General features: G+C 36.7%; 3 protein-coding genes across 4 annotated transcripts; 1 reads left to right on the top strand and 2 right to left on the bottom strand.

The window, feature by feature from the left end:
- On the bottom strand, positions 1-3,925 carry LOC105320496 (uncharacterized). The gene is made up of 2 exons (XM_011418445.4): positions 3,867-3,925; positions 1-2,761 (listed from the first exon to the last, which is right to left on the bottom strand). The coding sequence occupies exon 2, from the start codon at positions 2,750-2,752 to the stop codon at positions 563-565; it is 2,190 nt and encodes a 729-aa protein (XP_011416747.3). The 5' UTR covers positions 2,753-2,761; positions 3,867-3,925; the 3' UTR covers positions 1-562.
- A 27-nt stretch (positions 3,926-3,952) lies between these two features.
- LOC105320475 (centrosomal protein of 164 kDa) lies at positions 3,953-16,661 on the top strand. 2 transcript variants are annotated; one of them, XM_034458355.2, is made up of 12 exons: positions 3,953-4,137; positions 4,371-4,489; positions 5,484-5,536; positions 6,371-6,434; positions 7,043-7,122; positions 7,462-7,518; positions 7,856-7,900; positions 8,608-8,689; positions 12,262-12,386; positions 12,703-12,763; positions 13,148-13,267; positions 13,810-16,661. In XM_034458355.2, the coding sequence occupies exons 1-12, from the start codon at positions 4,109-4,111 to the stop codon at positions 14,088-14,090; spliced, it is 1,116 nt and encodes a 371-aa protein (XP_034314246.1). In that variant the 5' UTR covers positions 3,953-4,108; the 3' UTR covers positions 14,091-16,661. The 2 variants fall into 2 exon arrangements, with proteins under 2 accessions (XP_034314246.1, XP_034314270.1); XM_034458379.2 differs by lacking the exon at positions 7,856-7,900.
- LOC105320464 (nurim) lies at positions 15,951-19,679 on the bottom strand. The gene is made up of 4 exons (XM_011418396.4): positions 19,480-19,679; positions 19,228-19,382; positions 18,322-18,495; positions 15,951-16,935 (listed from the first exon to the last, which is right to left on the bottom strand). The coding sequence occupies exons 1-4, from the start codon at positions 19,613-19,615 to the stop codon at positions 16,684-16,686; spliced, it is 717 nt and encodes a 238-aa protein (XP_011416698.2). The 5' UTR covers positions 19,616-19,679; the 3' UTR covers positions 15,951-16,683.
- Between the last annotated feature and the right edge of the window lie 22 nt (positions 19,680-19,701).

Here is a 19,701-nt window from a genome sequence, read left to right as displayed (position 1 = left end):
TTTAATAATTTATTTGTGATAAATCATTCTACAAAAATCATGAGCAAACATTATAAATGTGTGCATAAATAAAGATAATTTTGTGCTTAATGATTTCAGTGACGACATTATTTGTTAAAATTTCGTCAGACATTCATCGAACTTTGCCTTTTGTGATTCAAGGCTATCACCAACATATACATCATGAACAGTGTCAGCTTGTAAAAATGTTTTTGTTCTATACGTGCATTTTTCACAAAGACCATAGGCATTTTTTGCTTCATGCCATGATTACAATAGGTTTCTTAACATTTTGTCTTTCCATTTATATCTAAGTTCATCATAGATATTGTCACTTCCAAAACCTTAACCATCATATCACAACCAACATTAATCGCCGATCCGTTTTCAATTCCTTTGAATGACATGGTTCACATGGAAAATATGTTAATACTTGTGTATGTATGAAAACAAACATGGATATTCTGAGGTAATACGTATACATTTATGGTACTCAAAAAATAGCAACGTGGAAAACGTTCTCGCAAGCTCACCGTACAATGGAAGCGGTTCTTTTTTATTTCTAGGAAGTAACCTTTCTCGACTCAAACTCCCTTTGGACTCTCGACCATCCAAAGAACGCTTGTAGCACCTTCACGACGACTAGCTTGGCGGAACTGGCAAAATTGTCGTGGTTTTCAAACACAAAGTCCACCATATCTTCTAACGTGAACTTGACAAATGTCAGAGTCTGGTGCTCGAATTTGTCCTTTGGTCCGCTAGAAAAGCGGTCTTTCAGGTTGTCGGCACTGATATGGTTTTCTGGTTTGATCCGATCGTCCGTCAGGTCCACGAACCCGCACAGACCCCACTCGTGGGTGTCAGTTTTTAAATAGATTGTGGTCAAACAAACGGCTTCTGTGTCAGATCCAGACAACTCCAGACCAAGTTCTTCCCGTAAACCGCGTACTGCTGTATTGACTAGATCCACTCTTCTTGAAGTGCCCTCACCTTTGATGTCAGGAGTTGATGCGCTTTCCACGGCTCCACAAGTAAAGGCACCAGGGGCAGACATCCCGGCACGTTTTGCACGCTGTGGAAACACGAAGTATTGTGGATTCCCTGGGCCTTCGTCTGTCAGGATAGCCACATGTAGCCCAAATGTATTGCTGAAGAAAGGATTGACATCAGCTTTGTTTGGAATGGCGTCTTGTTTCTGTTGTTCATTTAGGCTCATCCAAATTTTCCGCATTGCTCTGTGGTGAACATATTCTGACTGCTTGAAGAACATCTCGACTCTCTGACACTCATCCTCACCTGGGCGAGCAAACGCCAAGCGTTTCAAAGCCACTGTAGGGTTGTTGTCAATTATTTTGTCTTTTGCCTGTCTGCTGAATTCCTGGTAATTTGCAATGTATTCTTCTTCTTTGTCCCAGTTTTCGTACCTGTCCCTGCACGGTTTAGACTCTACCTGAATGGGACAACTCAAGTCGTCGTGTTGGTACCCGGATGGTCGTATTCGGGACTCGAAAAATCCTTTCTGACTTGCGTCTTCATCTGTGCAAGAATCTGCAACAAAAATGTCCGTTTTGTCCATGAACCCACATGAAAATAATTCTCCTTCGTCTGCTTCCGATAAATACGGGTTTTTCCCTCGATAGAATTTCTCTATAACATCTTCCGCCGTTGGTCGCTTTTCGGGCGTATCAATCGTGCATTCTATAATTGACTTTGCAATGATATCGTTGGGATCTCCGATGTATTCTTTGGGGATAGACGGCGTGGGAAGTTCTATTTCATCCTGTATACTTGATGAAGACAGTTCTGCCAGTGGTTTGAGCCCAGATACTGTAAATAGCATGATCAAACCAAAGCAGTAGACATCACCCTTCCTGTAGTCGGTCATGGAGTGACTTTTACCACTTTCCAAAGACGAGCGGAACTCTGGTGGTCCCCACCTTATGTTCACAAATCCGTACCCGCTCACTTGAGAAACGGTATTGTTGTCGGACATCACGGATCCATACCTTGTCTGCTGCTTGTCAATTTGGTCATCCTGCCATGCCAAGCCAAAGTCGGCGATTTTAATGATGAACTTGTTCACGTAACCTTGGATCAAGATGTTGTCCGGTTTCATATCCCTGTGGACAATCCCCTCTGAGTGAAGATAACTCAGCGCACTGGCTATCTGTTTCCCGACATCCCAAGCCTTGCCCAAGGAGAGACCCTGCCTCTCGTGGCTCTCCTGCTGAACAATGTATCGGTACAAATTTGTTGGAATGTACTCCATAACGAAGAACATACTTGGTACCTGGAACATCTCTCGTACTTCTTCGTCTCTATTGCCTTCCAGTATCCGCTTCAGTTCCTCCTCAGACTGCACGTACCCCATCCCCCGATACGCTATGATGTTTTCGTGGCTAAGATATCGCAGAAGTCTAGATTCGCGGGCTTGGTGCTTAGCCTGTTCCTTCAAAACTTTGATTGCAACGGTGGATGTTCCCTTCCATGTTGTTTTGAAGACGCTTCCAAAGTTCCCAGCACCGATCTTTTTCCATGGAACATCTAGGTCCTTCAAATCTAGTGTAGAGATTGTGTCTTGTTCAGAAGAGACTTGCAGGTCTTTTGCCTCTTCTTTGATCGTCTGCAAAATCTCCAGCGATTTCTTCAGCTTTGGAATGGTTGATCCATGCTCGTCATATAGTGATTTTAGTATGTTAAGTAATTCTTCTATGTCTCGATCGATGTTGGATTTTTTGTTATCTCCACCCATTTTTTCAACCTGAAATGAATATGTACAATAGTATATATGTAGTACCGGTATGTCTAGGATGAAAATAAGACAAGCAAATCCACAATCAACATTCCCGTGGTGATCTTCCATTTGAAAACAGTCGAGTATGCCTAATCTTTAAACGTTCATATGTGAAAAGGGTACATTTTCATTTATACAACTGGGTTTAAATCAGATGTGCATCCAAGTATACAACCGACCGACGATATCGTAAATGAAAGTGGTACATGTATAGCACATATTGGTACATTGTATAACATCTGAAGTAAAATAGATATACTATAGTACAATGTATAGAGAGAGAAAATATTATCCCTGATTTGAAAAAAATATATGTTATATCTGCATCATGCAGAAAATAGTCAAATATTAAAACTTTGAAATAAAGTGTATATTTGCTACAGTTATGTCAAAACTATTTTTACCTCGGAATCTCTATAGGCCTATAATTATTTAAAAACATAACCCTGCCAAGGTCACTTCTTTATCGATTTCTTAAAAGTAACTAAATAAAATACTATTGTTTGGAAGTTTTATATTACAAATTGGTTGTCAAATACTTTACTGAATATATACCAAGTGCTAAAAAAATTATAGATCTGCATTCAGTATACTTTAGTTAATCTACATCTCTCCAAATCCCCACTTTAATGTGATAAACGAAAAAATTACAGAGATATTATTGCAAGAAAAAGGAATTGACACATACATTTGGCACGGAAGTATATATGTTTAAGGGACTGTCCGAGTGCATAAGCAAGAACAAACATTTAAAAGTTATAATTCCGAGTCCACAACAAGTAACAGTTATGACATTATTATAATCATACAAGAATTTAAAAATTGTGTTAAAGTATTAGTAAATGACAAACAATATTGAAGTTAAAATGAGTACTAAAGCAAGCTATCATTTATAATGGGTGGATCCGGAAAAAAACCCCATTCTCGATCAGCAGTTGAAGCAAAGCAATTTATCAGTTTATTGACTTCATATAGCCTTATAGGCCTTTTATATAACATGTTACTATATACTTAAAGAAGACCTTTTTGATATTTAAATCTTTATTTCGTTTTAAAGATTACATGATCTCACCTCTCATATTTCTCTTGTCCTTTGTTATGCTACTTTCATTTTGAAAGAGGGGATTCCGGACTCCGAAATATTTTTAGTACAAATTCATTTTTTAGAAATATGACGTCACTACCCCGCGGAAATTGAATTTGTAAACATTCGCGTTTTTAAATTGTCCACACGACTGGCTTCTTGACAGTTTCTGGAATGTGATTTGGTACAGAAAAACAAATGTGTATCAGCTAGGGGAAAACTGAACAAAGATGGACAAAGCATCTCGGGCAATAAGAAGGTAAGCAAATTAGGCTTTATAAGATAAGAACAAAGGCATGCAGTTATGTTTGTATGACAAATATAAATGTAGGACTAGGCTATGTTTATCATGCATTCATTTTTTTTATCACATATTATATATCAAGTATTTTCTCAGTTATGTTTTTACTTTTATCAACATATCTGTTTTGTGAGTTTTGACTGGTACTCCGGGCCCTTACGTATTTTACATTTTAATCTCTCCTTTTTAAGGAGTGGTGCCAAGTTGAGGTCGCTTGGATCAGGGGGAAGTGCTGATTTAAATGTCATGGTGTCAGAATTAAAAGATATGCGAGAGAGTGCCAAGGGCTTCATGAATGCACAAAACTCAGGTAATCCAAAGATCTTTTACATAAAGCAGCTTTTGATTTTATAAAATCATTATACAACCATGTACTAGTTATGAAAAAAAAAGACATTTGCCTACTAATTCATGTGTATAATACAGTAAATGATAAACGCTGCCCATAAAGTAATCTAAACATTCGTTGACACTGGAAAAATTTGAATGATGTCACTTTTCTCAGTTTCTCTTTTGAAGAGATGTGAGTCAAAATTGTTCAGTCTCGACAGAGAAATATATTATAACAGTATATACTCTGTCCTAAGATATCCTCGATTCACATTTTGCCTAATTTCTCGATATTTATAAATACCTCAGGGTTCAAACAATGTTCATTCAAAAGTATTTCTCAGTTAAAAACGCCCCCTCTAGCTCAATTATCAGGCTTCAATACACAGCTAAAAAATGTGATGTCTATGGGGATTTTGCATTGCAGTAAGCCTGGCCATGGATGATAACGCTGAAAAATTACGCGAGGTATTCTGAGGCACTTTCGAATGGAGAAAAGATGTAAACATTCCCCATTATAAATCTCCGTAATAAATCTGTTTTCTTTCCTGTGAATTTTTGCGAATGAAAAATGATAATCATGGCTCAAGCTGGACCAAAATATTGTGTCGCAACCTTGCACGGCGTATCGGACTATCCGCATACCTTATTACATCATTCGTTTTACTGATACTAAACAACTAAAGATTTGTTTTTGCATTAGTAATGTGTGAATCTAGTTATCTTGGAAATTTTCCCTTTTCATTGATTTCAATTGCACTTCTTTCACATGTATGTATACTTTATTCGTCCAAATGTACTGCAAAAATATCTTGGGACAGACTATATATAGTTAGTATTACGTCTGTGGTCTCGATGAATCTCACTGATTTTACCCTTATACAAAGTTGTAAGTTTATAAACATGATAAACCCAAATAGGATAGATTTTGAAGACTTTCACAATTAAGTGTAAATCTTAATTTTCCCTTGTAGCATGTCAGGATATGATGCGATGGGCGGCCAATGAAGAAAACAGGGCCATTCAGGTTAACATACTAGTATTCCACTAATAACATAATTGATAACATAATAAGACTATGTTGATCAGTTTTAACAACAAAAAATTCGATATTCAAAGCTTTTTGAAAAATAGAATTTTTAAATAAAATTATTCTAGTTTTACATGTTTTAGAGTAATGAATTTTAAAACTACTGTACTGATCATACCCTACTTAGCAGAAAGGTAACTCCAACTAAATCCTGGTTTACTCTCATGGTTTACTCTGGGTTTACTTCGGTTTTACTAGAGAGGACCCAGAGTAAAACCAAAGTAAATCCAGAGTGGATTTTGAGAGTAAACCCCGATCAGAGGTGTACCCCTGAAAGCAGACGCTACATGTGTATTTGGAATATACAATGGACAAGAATTACAGGCAGTAAGATGGTAAGATACAAGATGGGTCTGCTTCACACTTCAGCCAAAAGCAAACCCAAAGTAAATCCCGGATGGACCTAAAGTAAACCTGTTGAGTGAATGCAAATTTTCCAAAAGCAGACCCAGAGTAAACCCCAAAAGTAAACCTAGGGTTTAGTTGGTTCTGCTCCGGTATTTGGTTGGCTCTAATTGGTACCGTATTAAATTCATTTATATGCATGCATTTCAAACAGAGTAGATGTATCACATGTTTAATTTCAGTTTTTATCATGATTCGGTAAGTACCCCTGGTATTTAAGCTGGGATAGTGTGTATAAATTAATAGGCTCAGTACTGCCATGCTTCTAAGAGCAAGCACTATTACACTTCATAAGAGTTTGACTTAATAATATTTTTATGAAAGATTATTGTAGAGAATTACAGTTATTTTATTATTACCTTGTAGGATGTAGCCAACCACATTGCAGAGTTAAACCTTTTGTGGACAGATGTACAGAAAGATTTTATTGGTTGGTATTGAATAAGAAAAACATGTACCGGTAAATGGTAATATACAGCAAAACTCGGTTATAACGAAGTCACTGGGACCTAAGAAATTACTCTGTTATATCCGTAATTCGTTATAACCTTATAAGAAATTCATTAAATTTACATAGCTGGGGATCTAAGATGACTTTGCTATAACCGTAAATTCGCAATATCCGTGTTCGTACTAAATGAGTTTTACTGTACTACCGAATAGTCAGGCATATGCTACTTTAATCATTGAATGAAATTATATGACTAGATTCACAGGTAGTGCGCTTTTCAAAGTAATGTTTAAAGTTCACAGGGTTTGCTTCTCATAATTTTATGCAAAATAATTGATTCCTCTTCATTTAATTACCAATACAAAGTATTTACTAGTATTTATTTGTGTCTGACCTTAAATTCATAGTAGCATATATATACAAATTTGAGCATGTCAAGTGACACACACTTCGTCATTTGATCTTCAACACAGTGTTCTCCTTGTACAAGTTAATTAAAGTATAAGAGGGAGAAGTGAGAATGTTTTATGAATACTAGTGTAATCCTTTTTTTTTTTTTTTTTATCATTCTTTCTTTTTATTTTAAGGACATCTGAAGGAGTATAAGCAAATGTATGAGATGGTGCTGGAGGGAGAAAAACATGTATTACAGGCCAAAGATAACCTGGTAAGTATACTGGTACATATAAATAACATGGGCATCAATATTGTTTGTAGCTTGTAGTTTTTTGTCATGAATGAATTTATTAGAAAAACATGTAGTATGCAGTTGTGCAGGCTACAAGTTTTTAAAGGATCTAGGTTATAACTGTACACTAATAATATTTATTTGCAATTCACCAAGATACACTACACAGGGCAAAGTGATTACAAAAACTGTCAATGAAAATAGTACTGTAAATACCTATTTAAATGTCAAGACTACAGTTTACTGTAGTATACATGTCAGGTTATGATAAATAAAATGATCATTAAGTAGAAAAGTTAACGGAATCTCATTCTTCAGAATAACTATGAGCAGAAAGAAACCAAGCTGAGAAAGGACCTCAGGAAGGCAGAAAAGGTCAGTATTACATTCAGCAGACTCTGTGATATTAAATTTTCACTATCTCAAAAATGAGTGGGAGCATTTTTAGTCATCAGTTCTGAAGATAGATAAAGCATGAGATAAATCATATCAAAATACATGAATAAAAAAATATTCTTTTATCTTAGTAGAACATGTGTCACTGTACTTGTTATTATTTGATTATGATTGACAAGGAGTAGAAAAAATACCCAATAGCATTAAAACCACTAACTTATCTATAACCATTGATTACATGTAATTACAGTCTATGTTTTACATTGATGACATGTAATTACAGTATGTGTTTTACATTGATTACATGTAATTACAGTCTGTGTTTAAACCCAAATTCATTATGTTTTGTGGAAGTGGTAAAGTATGTCTGATGTTGTGTTTTCTTAGAGTTATTTTCCTTTAAACCATCACTTCAATATTTCTGTTATTTCACTCTTTCCTCAGTGATTTCATGTTCAAAGAATTCAGAATCTCATGGCCCATTTGAAGCTGGTTGCTATGGGCTAAATAATCAATTTTTTTTTATTAATGAAGTTTATTGTTGAAATAATATCTGCATTTACGAGTTCTTTCTTATTTCAAATTGACTTCTGGACTAACACCAAGCATGTTCAGATAAATAACAGTTTATCCTTGAATTTGGCATGAATGAATATGCATGTTCTTTTACAGACATGCATTATTTAGTAATTATTGTCTCAAATGTAGACCAGTGATCTTCAATAATGTGAAGATGTGATAGTGTGGAGACTCTTTATATTTTAAGCCATGTTGCATGAATACCACTAGCAGATACCATTCTTATTACTTATTAGAAATAAATTTCACACCAAACCTTCAACAACTGTAAATAATCAGCGATATTAAATTTCTGTCTTTTACATGTACCGGTACATAAATGTACTATTTTATGTATGTATCACAGAGAATTGTACTTGAATAACATTGTAGGTAGGAAATTGTTCTGAAGATGAATGTATTGATTGCTTTTTGTGCTTGGTTATATGATTAAAAGACCAATGACTGTTTTTGCAGTGTTAATTTTTTGACCTTACTAACAAATTTCAGAGAAGTAATGAAGCTGATTTAAGAAATCTGGAATCCAAATTACATGAAGCTCAGATGGAAAGAGAGAAAGCTGAAATTGAAGGTGAGGTTTGGAAGGGGGAGGGTCACTAAACAACAGGGAGGGTCACTAAACAACAGGGAGAGTCAGTAAACAACAGGGATGGTCACTTAACAACAGGGAGGGACACTAAACAACAGGGATGGACACTAAACAACAGGGAGGGACACTAAACAACAGGGAAGGTCACTAATCAACAGGGAGGGTCACTAAACAACAGGGAGGGTCACTTAACAACAGGGAGGGTCACTAAACAACAGGGAGGGTCACTTAACAACAGGGAGGGTCACTAAACAACAGGGAGGGTTACTTAACAACAGGGAGGGACACTAAACAACAGGGAGGGTCACTAAACAACAGGGAGGGACACTAAACAACAGGGAGGGACACTAAACAACAGGGAGGGACACTTAACAACAGGGAGGGTCACTTAACAACAGGGAGGGACACTAAACAACAAGGAGGGTCACTTAACAACAGGGAGGGTCACTTATCAACAGGGAGGGTCACTTAACAACAGGGAGGATCACTCATCAACAGGGAGGGTCACTAAACAACAGGGAGGGTCACTAAACAACAGGGAGGGACACTAAACAACAGGGAGGGACACTAAACAACAATGAGGGTCATTTAACAACAGGGAGGGACACTAAACAACAAGGAGGGTCACTTAACAACAGGGAGGATCACTTATCAACAGGGAGGGTCACTTAACAACAGGGAGAATCACTTATAAACAGGGAGGGTCACTAAACATCAGGGATTGTCACTTAACAACAGGGAGGGTCACTAAACAACAGGGAGGGACACTAAACAACAATGAGGGTCATTTAACAACAGGGAGGGTCACTTATCAACAGGGAGGGTCACTTAACAACAGGGAGGATCACTTATCAACAGGGAGGGTCACTAAACAACAGGGAGGGTCACTAAACAACAGGGAGGGACACTAATCAACAGGGAAGGTCACTAAACAACAGGGAGGGACACTTAACAACAGCGAGGGTCACTTAACAACAGGGAGGGACACTAAACAACAAGGAGGGTCACTTAACAACAGGGAGGGTCACTTATCAACAGGGAGGGTCACTTAACAACAGGGAGGATCACTTATCAACAGGGAGGGTTACTAAACAACAGGGAGGGTCACTAAACAACAGGGAGGGTCACTAAACAACAGGGAGGGACACTAAACAACAGGGAAGGTCACTAAACAACAGGAAGGGTTACTTCACAACAGGGAGAATCACTTATCAACAGGGAGGGTCACTAAACAACAGGGAAGGTCACTTAACAACAGGGAGTGTCACTTAACAACAGGGAGAATCACTTATCAACAGGGAGGGTCACTAAACAACAGGGAAGGTCACTTAACAACAGGGAGGGTCACTAAACAACAGACAGGGTCACTTCACAACATGGAGTGTCACTTAACAACAGGGAGGGACACTAAACAACAGGAAGGGTTACTTAACAACAGGGAGAATCACTTATCAACAGGGAGGGTCACTAAACAACAGGGAAGGTCACTTAACAACAGGGAGGGTCACTAAACAACAGACAGGGTCACTTCACAACATGGAGTGTCACTTAACAACAGGGAGGGACACTAAACAACAGGAAGGGTTACTTCACAACAGGGAGGGACACTTAACAACAGGGAGGGACACTAATCAACAGGGAGTGTCACTAAGCATCAGGGAGTGTCACTTAACAACAGGGAGGGACACTAATCAACAGGGAGTGTCACTTAACAACAGGGAGAATCACTTATCAACAGGGAGGGTCACTAAACAACAGGGAAGGTCACTTAACAACAGGGAGGGTCACTAAACAACAGACAGGGTCACTTCACAACATGGAGTGTCACTTAACAACAGGGAGGGACACTAAACAACAGGAAGGGTTACTTCACAACAGGGAGGGACACTTAACAACAGGGAGGGACACTAATCAACAGGGAGTGTCACTAAGCATCAGGGAGTGTCACTTAACAACAGGGAGGGACACTAATCAACAGGGAGTGTCACTAAACAACAGGGAGGGACACTTAACAACAGTGAGGGTCACTTAACAACAGGGAGGGACACTAAACAACAAGGAGGGTCACTTAACAACAGGGAGGGTCACTTATCAACAGGGAGGGTAACTTAACAACAGTGAGGATCACTTATCAACAGGGAGGGTCACTAAACAACAGGGAGGGTCACTAAACAACAGGGAGGGACACTCAACAACAGGGAAGGTCACTTATCAACAGGGAGGGTCACTTAACAACAGGGAGGGTCACTTAACAACAGGGAGGGTCACTTAACAACAGGGAGGGTCACTAAACAACAGGGAGGGACACTAAACAACAGGGAGGGTTACTTAACAACAGGGAGGGACACTAAACAACAGAGAGGGTCACTAAACAACAGGGAGGTACACTAAACAACAGGGAGGGACACTAAACAACAGGGAGGGACACTTAACAACAGTGAGGGTCACTTAACAACAGGGAGGGACACTAAACATCAAGGAGGGTCACTTAACAACAGGGAGGGTCACTTATCAACAGGGAGGGTCACTTATCAACAGGGAGGGTCACTTAACAACAGGGAGGATCACTTATCAACAGGGAGGGTCACTAAACAACAGGGAGGGTGACTAAACAACAGGGAGGGACACTAAGCAACAGCGAGGGACACTAAACAACAATGAGGGTCATTTAACAACAGGGAGGGACACTAAACAACAAGGAGGGTCACTTAACAACAGGGAGGATCACTTATCAACAGGGAGTGTCACTTAACAACAGGGAGAATCACTTATCAACAGGGAGGGTCACTAAACAACAGGGAAGGTCACTTAACAACAGGGAGGGTCACTAAACAACAGACAAGGTCACTTCACAACAGGGAGTGTCACTTAACAACAGGGAGGGACACTAAACAACAGGAAGGGTTACTTCACAACAGGGAGTGTCACTTAACAACAGGGAGGGACACTAATCAACAGGGAGTGTCACTAAACAACAGGGAGTGTCACTTAACAACAGGGAGGGACACTTATCAACAGGGAGTGTCACTAAACAACAGGGAGGGACACTTCACAACAGGGAGGGTCACTTCACTTAATAACAGGGAGGGTCACAAAACAACAGGGAGGGTCACTTAACAACAGGGATGGTCACTTAACAACAGGGAGTGTCACTTAACAAAAGGGAGGGATACTAAACAGCAGGGAGGGACACTAATCAACAGGGAGTGTCACTAAACAACAGGGAGGGACACTAAACAACAAGGATTAACCTTTATGAGAATATAGCACAGTCCAGCTACCAGTGTACATGTATTTTTGTTTAATAAGACTTCAGTTATTCAATGTCCATGAGATTGAGAGCTAGACATAGTTATAAAATAAACATGTGAAAAAAAAATATTATTCCCCAATTACCAAATTTTTTGTGACAACCATGTGCCTCTTGCTTTGTGATATAATGGATAAGTGTGTTAGATTCTCTTTTAAAAAAAAAAAATAAATCTTGTTTACACTTGTTCTAAAGTTACTGGTAGTTGTAAGGAAAAAAGAAATTTGAAATTTTTGTATTGCAGTCACTGAGAGAATTCGGGAAAATGAAGCTGTCAAGATGATACGGCTAAAAGAAGGGTTTGTGCGAATTGCTGAGGCCTATGTAGAACTGGGCAAGAAGTGTTCCACTGTGTTTCAGGCTCAAAAGGTAAATACTGAAATAATATGTATCCTAACGCTAAAGGGTTCCCTGAATATTAGTACAGTGAATAATCTTATTACAAAAGGGAAATAATTTTCATGTCAGGCGTGTGCGAGCCAGGTAAATATTCTGACATGGAGAATATGTAATAGAAAGGATAAATGTTTAATTTTAAAAGGATATGGTTTTTTGATCAAAAGCACTGTACCAAAGCACATTTAAATTATGACCATTTGGTAGATACAAAATGAACAGTTGGCTTTTATGACATTTTATTTTACATTTCTCAATTAAAATCAGAATTGTTCCTATTTTATTACAGGATGTTGCCATGGAGATTCCAGATGTCCATGGAAAAGAGTTAGAGGAAGTCAAATATACAGGTAACTGGATTGCATGTTTCAATATGATACATTCATCTGTATGTTATGTATGATATCAATCTGATACAAATACATATCTCTAAAATAGTGCAAAGTGCAGAAAGATCTGACAAGACCCACTGATGGTCATGTTCCATGATGTCCAAATGAACTAAATTGTTTGCATGTAAGATAAAGTCATTAACTGATGTTAACATTGTTAAAAATTTACATCAACAATATCACTTGCAGGAAAGCGTAACTTGCCATCCGATTGGTTGAATCAAAGTTCATTCTGACGTCTTGGAACTCCAAGTGTCTCTGCGCTTTGTATGATTATATTTTAGATGTTAGATGTATGTTGTATTGTTATTCATGTTCATTCATGTACAAATGTATACACAGGATCCAGTAAAACCCAGAACTACTTGTACAAAGCCAAAGAGAAGCTCCACAGCTACCGGCGGGAGTCCTTCCGACTCAACCCTCCTCTACCGTTTCCCACCTATCACTGCCAGGACAAAGGTGAGACGAAATACATGTATTTATCTTCAGGTGTAACAGTTCTGTTTCACTGGTTTAAGTTTGCTCTTGTCTCGTAATAAACATTTCAAACAATATCTAATAGGGTACTGGACATACTCCTACACTGTAGCTTCAGAAATATAAAACATATGTAGTGTATAATACATAGTACATGAAGTAAGTTTCTTTTTGACAGATATGAATTATCTTCTGTTTCAAATAAGAAAAAATGGTGCTTTAAATATATGATAAAGAAAAATAGACTGCTTTTAAAAGCATTGCTTGTACATGTTGATCAATCATAACAAGCATTCTAATCTGCATTTCAAATTAATGCATTTAATATGCAACTTTGATAAAAGATGGGAAGTGTCAAACCTCAGAAAATCTATTGGGATATTATATGTATTGCCTGTAAAAGTATACACACAAGTACAGGCATGTGTTTGTTGTATAAAATTTGGATAATAATGTAGAGTGCTTGATGTTTCAATGTTTAATAATACTTCTTGTTGTACATCTGCATGTTTACATTATGACAGATGAGGAAACTGATGATCCACCCCCATACTCCCCGATAAAAGAACCGCACCCACAGTGGCAGGATAAATCAAGTCATGTAGAGTCTGTCCCACATGTCAGTCCGCGTGTAAAGTCTGTCCCACAGGTCAGTCCAAGTGTAGAGTCTGTCCCACAAGTCAGTCCGAGTGTAGAGTCTGTCCCACAGGTCAGTCTGACCCCTCCCTGCCCCACCGCCCTGTATCCAGCACTACCCAGCAAGGAAAGCCTTGACCACGCCCTCAGTGCCGTGAAGTTTTACTGAAGTTATCAAGAATATGCAATTATATTCTAACCAACTTGTCCTTTAACAAAAATCTACATTGAAGAGATCCAGAATATGGAATTTTTCTTATATACTTCCCCTAAAAATAGACAAAAATCTACTAAGTGGTAAGGGATAGATGGGGTACTAGTAATTTATTTTTGTGAAATCATGTGGATACTTTGTTTTTTATCCCTTTGATGTAGGGAGACTTTTCTGTTGATCTTTTCTTGTTCTGGGTAGATACCAAGCTCTGATTATTGATTTTTTCAGTAGTCTTTCTTGTAACTATTTATTTCTATGAATTTTTGTGCTGTTTTTCTTGTCTTTTATAATCATTCTGTCTTTTGTAGTTGCATATGCAATACCTATTTTGATAAGTTTGATATTACTATTGTACCTTATAGAACTTTCTTACATCTCTTTTGAGGTCATTTACAAATGATTTTTTATACTAAAGGTTGAACAAATGCTTTGTCAATTTGTAATGCTATTTCTTTTTTGATATTTTACTCAATGTCACCTTTTAGATGTGTCAATTTGACATTTATACAGTAACAGAAAATTAAACTTGCTAGACTGAACTATTTTGATTAACAATCATATTGATTTATATGGAAATTCACACCAGAATTTCAGACAACATAGAGAAATAAACACCAGCTAACGTTTTTTTCATCGTGTTTTTAGCTGGTATGGTATGTACAAGCAATGTTGACTTTCCCATTACATGTACTTTTGGACCTGGTTTAGTTATTTGAGATATTTTACAGTATGAATGGGATCAGATTTGTGATTTTTTACTCAAGAGTATCCTAATCTTACAATGATCCCACTTTTCCATTGTATCATAGTGTTCATTTTGAAATCCATGGACTAGGACCTAGTCATTGGCAATGATTAGGTTTATTTTCGTTCCCCTTTTTATGCCCTCTTTTGAATGACTTTTATTGTATGCATGAGCCAACATGACAATGCATACTTTTACCTATTTCTTTGATGGCTTACCTGTGGAGAGACAATTTACATGTATTTTTTAGATAGTAGGTAAGATATACTCACATCAATTTTTTTCCAGATACCGGTATGTACCAGATTTAATTTTAGTTGTTTCCATCACTTTTGACAGTTCATAGAATTATGTTTGACCAGTGTACCTGTAGATGTTGTTTAATTTGATTTGACATTAACAGCATTGTTAATCCAACAATAAGGAAGTTCAGAAGGGGGTGGGGGGGGGGGGGGGGGGGTGGGTCCGAGGTCATTGACCAAGTGGCACCTATCCAAAAGAAGTCCCACCCCAAGGATATTAGTTTTTCCTAGGTAGCACTAGCTGGACTTCAGGGGGCTTAAGTAAGTTTCATCTACTGGTGTGTGATGTTTGTTATTTTATGTACACATTGTATGTACTTTGTATATGCTGACTTTAATTTATTACTTAGTACCTGGCGTACATTTGTGTTTATAGTCTGTGTAATGTTTCTTTTGGGTTTTTATAAAGCTGCATTTAGCAGAAAAACCTTTGTGTGTTTTTATGGAGATCAATTGCTGTGTATTTGGTGCTATTTTTTGTGCTTAATTCAATTAGTTTCATGCACTTGAATCGAAAGTATCAATTTTACTTAAATGATTATAGACACTAATGCTTGCAACTACAACCATTTGATATACACCTTCAAATTATTTTCCACTTTCAGTCAACAACAAGAATATTTGTTTATCATCATGATTCAAACTTTGAAGATGAAAGAATTCAGATTTTTAATACATTAAACTTAACTGAATATATTATAACATTGGACTCTTTTCTCCCTCATTGTATTTAATGTAAAAAAAAAAAAAACTTGGTAGATTTAGAAACTAACTTTATCACTATTTTTAACTCATTGTATTCATCATGTACTGGTATATTAATTTTGGAAATAACATCAGCACATTAATTATCCAACACTTGTAAACATTTGACTGAGGAAATGCAATTCTCATACTGTATTTTACCTTTTATATTGTCAGTACCCTGTGTTTAAAAAGATACATGTAATATATCTTTTCATGCAATGAATTTAATGTCAAAACTATAAAAGGTGCTTTTCATCAGGTTTCCTGAAATATTTTAGTAAGTGTACACCAGTTATTGTACATCACCTCTTTTTTATCTTTGTGTTTTCAGTGGTTCAGCACCAGAAAACCTGTTTTTATATAGAGATATTTGAAGAAACTTTTAAAAAAAATTTTTTATAACAATCAAACAGACATCAATAAATTTCATTTTCATTACATAAAAAGACTTGTTTTTGATGCATTTTAATGAATTTACATATACCATATAAAACAGAGTTAATATATATTCTGACAACACCAACATGATCAAAAATACCAACGTATAACTGAATATTTGTTAAAGGAAAAAAAAACATCATTATATGAACACATTCATTTATAATATCAAACTGATAAAACTATTACCTCTTAATATATGGACATCACAAAATATTCCTTAATTGTGACAATACTTAATATATAGCAGAACACATCATATCAGTTAAGCTGCAGTAGTGATCAAGAAAAATCCAGTGACAATGTGCATGTCTCATCAGTATGACACCTGCTGCTCCTCATATTCCACATAACTGTAACATTTACAGAAGTACTTGTAGTCTTCCCGAGTTACTCGCCGTGGGACGTAAATGTACCAAGACAGCACTGTGGCCAGGAGCCATCTGTCTAAGGTCAAGGTCGGGGTCACCCACAGGATGACCGTGAAGAAGATGAGGCCTGGGTGGGGGAACAAGTTCCACAGGCCTGATGATGCTGGTGACTGGACATTCCTCCTCAGGGTAAACAACTGTCAGTGAAGAATTAAGATAAATTTCATATTTATTGGTATTTAATGAATAGTAAGATTTAGCTGCAGAGCTGTAGCTCTACAGGGAAATTTGGATTGACAAGCTGATCTTTTAAGTAGAGGAAGAGACCTGCAGCTAAGTTAGTTCAAATGTGGTTTAATTTAGAAATGATATTATGATATAAAAAAAGGTCTTACTAGAGTCAATATTGGTAAGTACTTTGTATATACACTGCACATGCAGCTGTTGGACCTTAAGGTAGCTCGCGGGTTTACTGCTTGCGAGAAAACCTACCCTGACAATTTGTCCGCGTGATCGATAGGTTTCAATGATTTATTTCTAAAAATTATTTGAGATTCGTCCGCGTAGTAATAATTTTATCGTGATTCAAACACAGTGTCGCTGATTAAATCAAGCAACGCCATTTCAATGAAATATATAGTAAAATGCATATCTTAGTCGAAAACCGCATTTCAAAACTATGCTTCAAACTTTTAAACGATCTAGACGAACTTAATTTTACTCAACACAATAACAGAAGAGATTATTTTGAATCAATTCATAGAAAAAAATCAATATGTGTTCTCGGCCAATTTTTCGTAAAACAACTTTAAAGATTTAAAAGATTTCACAAAATCCTATTAATATTCTTATCACGACGTTAGCCCGACGTTATCAATTTATTTTCGTCTGAGAACCAAATATGAAAATGCGCTGGTTGACCAGACTAGCTGATTTACACATATTAGAACATGCAAATCTAATTAACATTATAATGAATGTTTTCGAATGCATGAAGGAAATTAATGTAAGGTTGTGAAGAGAAGAAACATGGCTACTTATCCTTTCAATGAATCAGTCATGCATTCAATGCAAAAATAATTACCATACACGTATTGACATATAAAAAAGTTTGTAATCGCATAATTACGATAACTAGCTAAAGCTAAAATGATTTTAATAGTTAGATCGGTATTTGAAAATACAGAATTCATAATTGTGAAACGAGGGAAGTTAATGCATACGGTTCAATTTATTTACAATGTACTTGTCTAAACAACAAATTAAAGAGTTCCAACGCACACTCATACCTTATAGAACTCAATGCGACAATGTATGTCATCTTTAAATTTTTAGCACTTGATAATTATAAATGTTTTCTATAAACTCCAATTTAGCTTTTTAAAATATTTCATTTTATGTTTTTAAAGATCATTTGTTATTTCTAAAAGAATTGTGTGAGTTTGTTATGACGGTCAACTCTTTTCGTCGAATCCTATTGTGACGTCAGCAAACCCGCGAGCTACGTTAAATAATTAAGTTTTCCTGTATAATAAGTTTTAGCACTGGTATTTGAGTAAGTGGAGTTGAAACAATAAAGATACCTGACTGATTTGAAATCCATGTGTCTGTAATATGTAAACCATATTTTCTAGGATGACCATGGCCCAAGCAAACATGTAGACAAGTTGAAGAAAGAGAACCAGTAAAGGGTAGGCGGACACATCCCAGAACCAGACCGTCACTGTAGGAATCGGGGTCCAGTGAGTCATCATCAGCTGTAAAATCGAATCGAAATGTCATTACTACTTGGAAAAGTCAAACGGAAAAGTCATTTATCTTTGCAAAAGTTAAGAGCTGGAAAAGTCAAACATCAGAATATCATTGGCTGGAAAAATTAAATGGAAAGTTTTCACCTCTGGAAAAGACAAATTATAAAGTTGTCCAAAAAAAACTTTTCATTTGCTGGGGAGAGTCAAAAATTATTTACTTCATCTGTTAGCTCTAGCTTGTAGATTAACCTTCTAGTTTAGTCAGTAGAGCATTGGTTCTTAAAGTGAAGGGTCTTGGGTTCGAGCCATCTTCCCAAGTCAAGAGTTTCTGATCCGATCCGCTCTACATTTGTAAGAAGCTGAGCAGATCAAAAGACCTTGATTTGGGAAGATGGGTTTAAGCCTACTCATTATCATTCCTCCTATTCTAGTACATGTGTTTATTCCTAAAGTTTTGATTTTTTAGTTTTTAGGGGGAGGGTTTCTCTTTCTGGGTTTGTTACCAAATGAATGTTCAAATTTGGAAGTGTTTGCACAATATATATATCTTGCTCTTTCGAATCAGTCAATAGATCGTCTACTATGAACATGGTAAGAATTTGACATCCTTAGTTACAATTCATGAACATTCATTTGCAAAACATTAGAATATTAACTTAGAATGTCCAAAATTTCTTTCTGTGTCAAATTCCTTTTGAAAGAAAAAATCACTCACATAATTTAATGTTAAGAACTTACCATAAGAGCCAGTGATGAAGTAATAATGTGTATTGGTCCATATATTGGTGTGATGTCCACTTTGCTCTTGTTCTTCAAGTAACCCAGTAGTCGGTGTTGACAAAGAAATAGTAACAGCAAACCAAGATCGTAGAAAATAGCTTGCAAAACTGACTCTGCCAAAAGAAACGTAGTTTTATTACCTAATTAAAGTGTTAGAGAGAGAGAGAGAGAGAGAGAGAGAGAGAGAGAGAGAGATCTCGCAGACCATACCTCTACTTTGTCCTGCGAAGAATGGCAGCTTCAATTGATATCTTCCATCCCATCTTAAAAACTTGAACAGATCAACGATACACTTAGTAAGTGTCAAAACTGACACAAACTGAATTACTTTAGTGATAATGCCCATTGTTTGTTTACAAACTTTTAGTTTCACTTTGATTGCCCGATAAAATGCAAATAGAAAACGATGCAACCGTTCCGGTTTAAGTTTTG

Source organism: Magallana gigas, chromosome 5, assembly GCF_963853765.1.
Source record: "Magallana gigas chromosome 5, xbMagGiga1.1, whole genome shotgun sequence".
NCBI classification, from domain to species: domain Eukaryota; kingdom Metazoa; phylum Mollusca; class Bivalvia; order Ostreida; family Ostreidae; genus Magallana; species Magallana gigas.
This window is presented reverse-complemented; position numbering and strand designations above follow the sequence as displayed.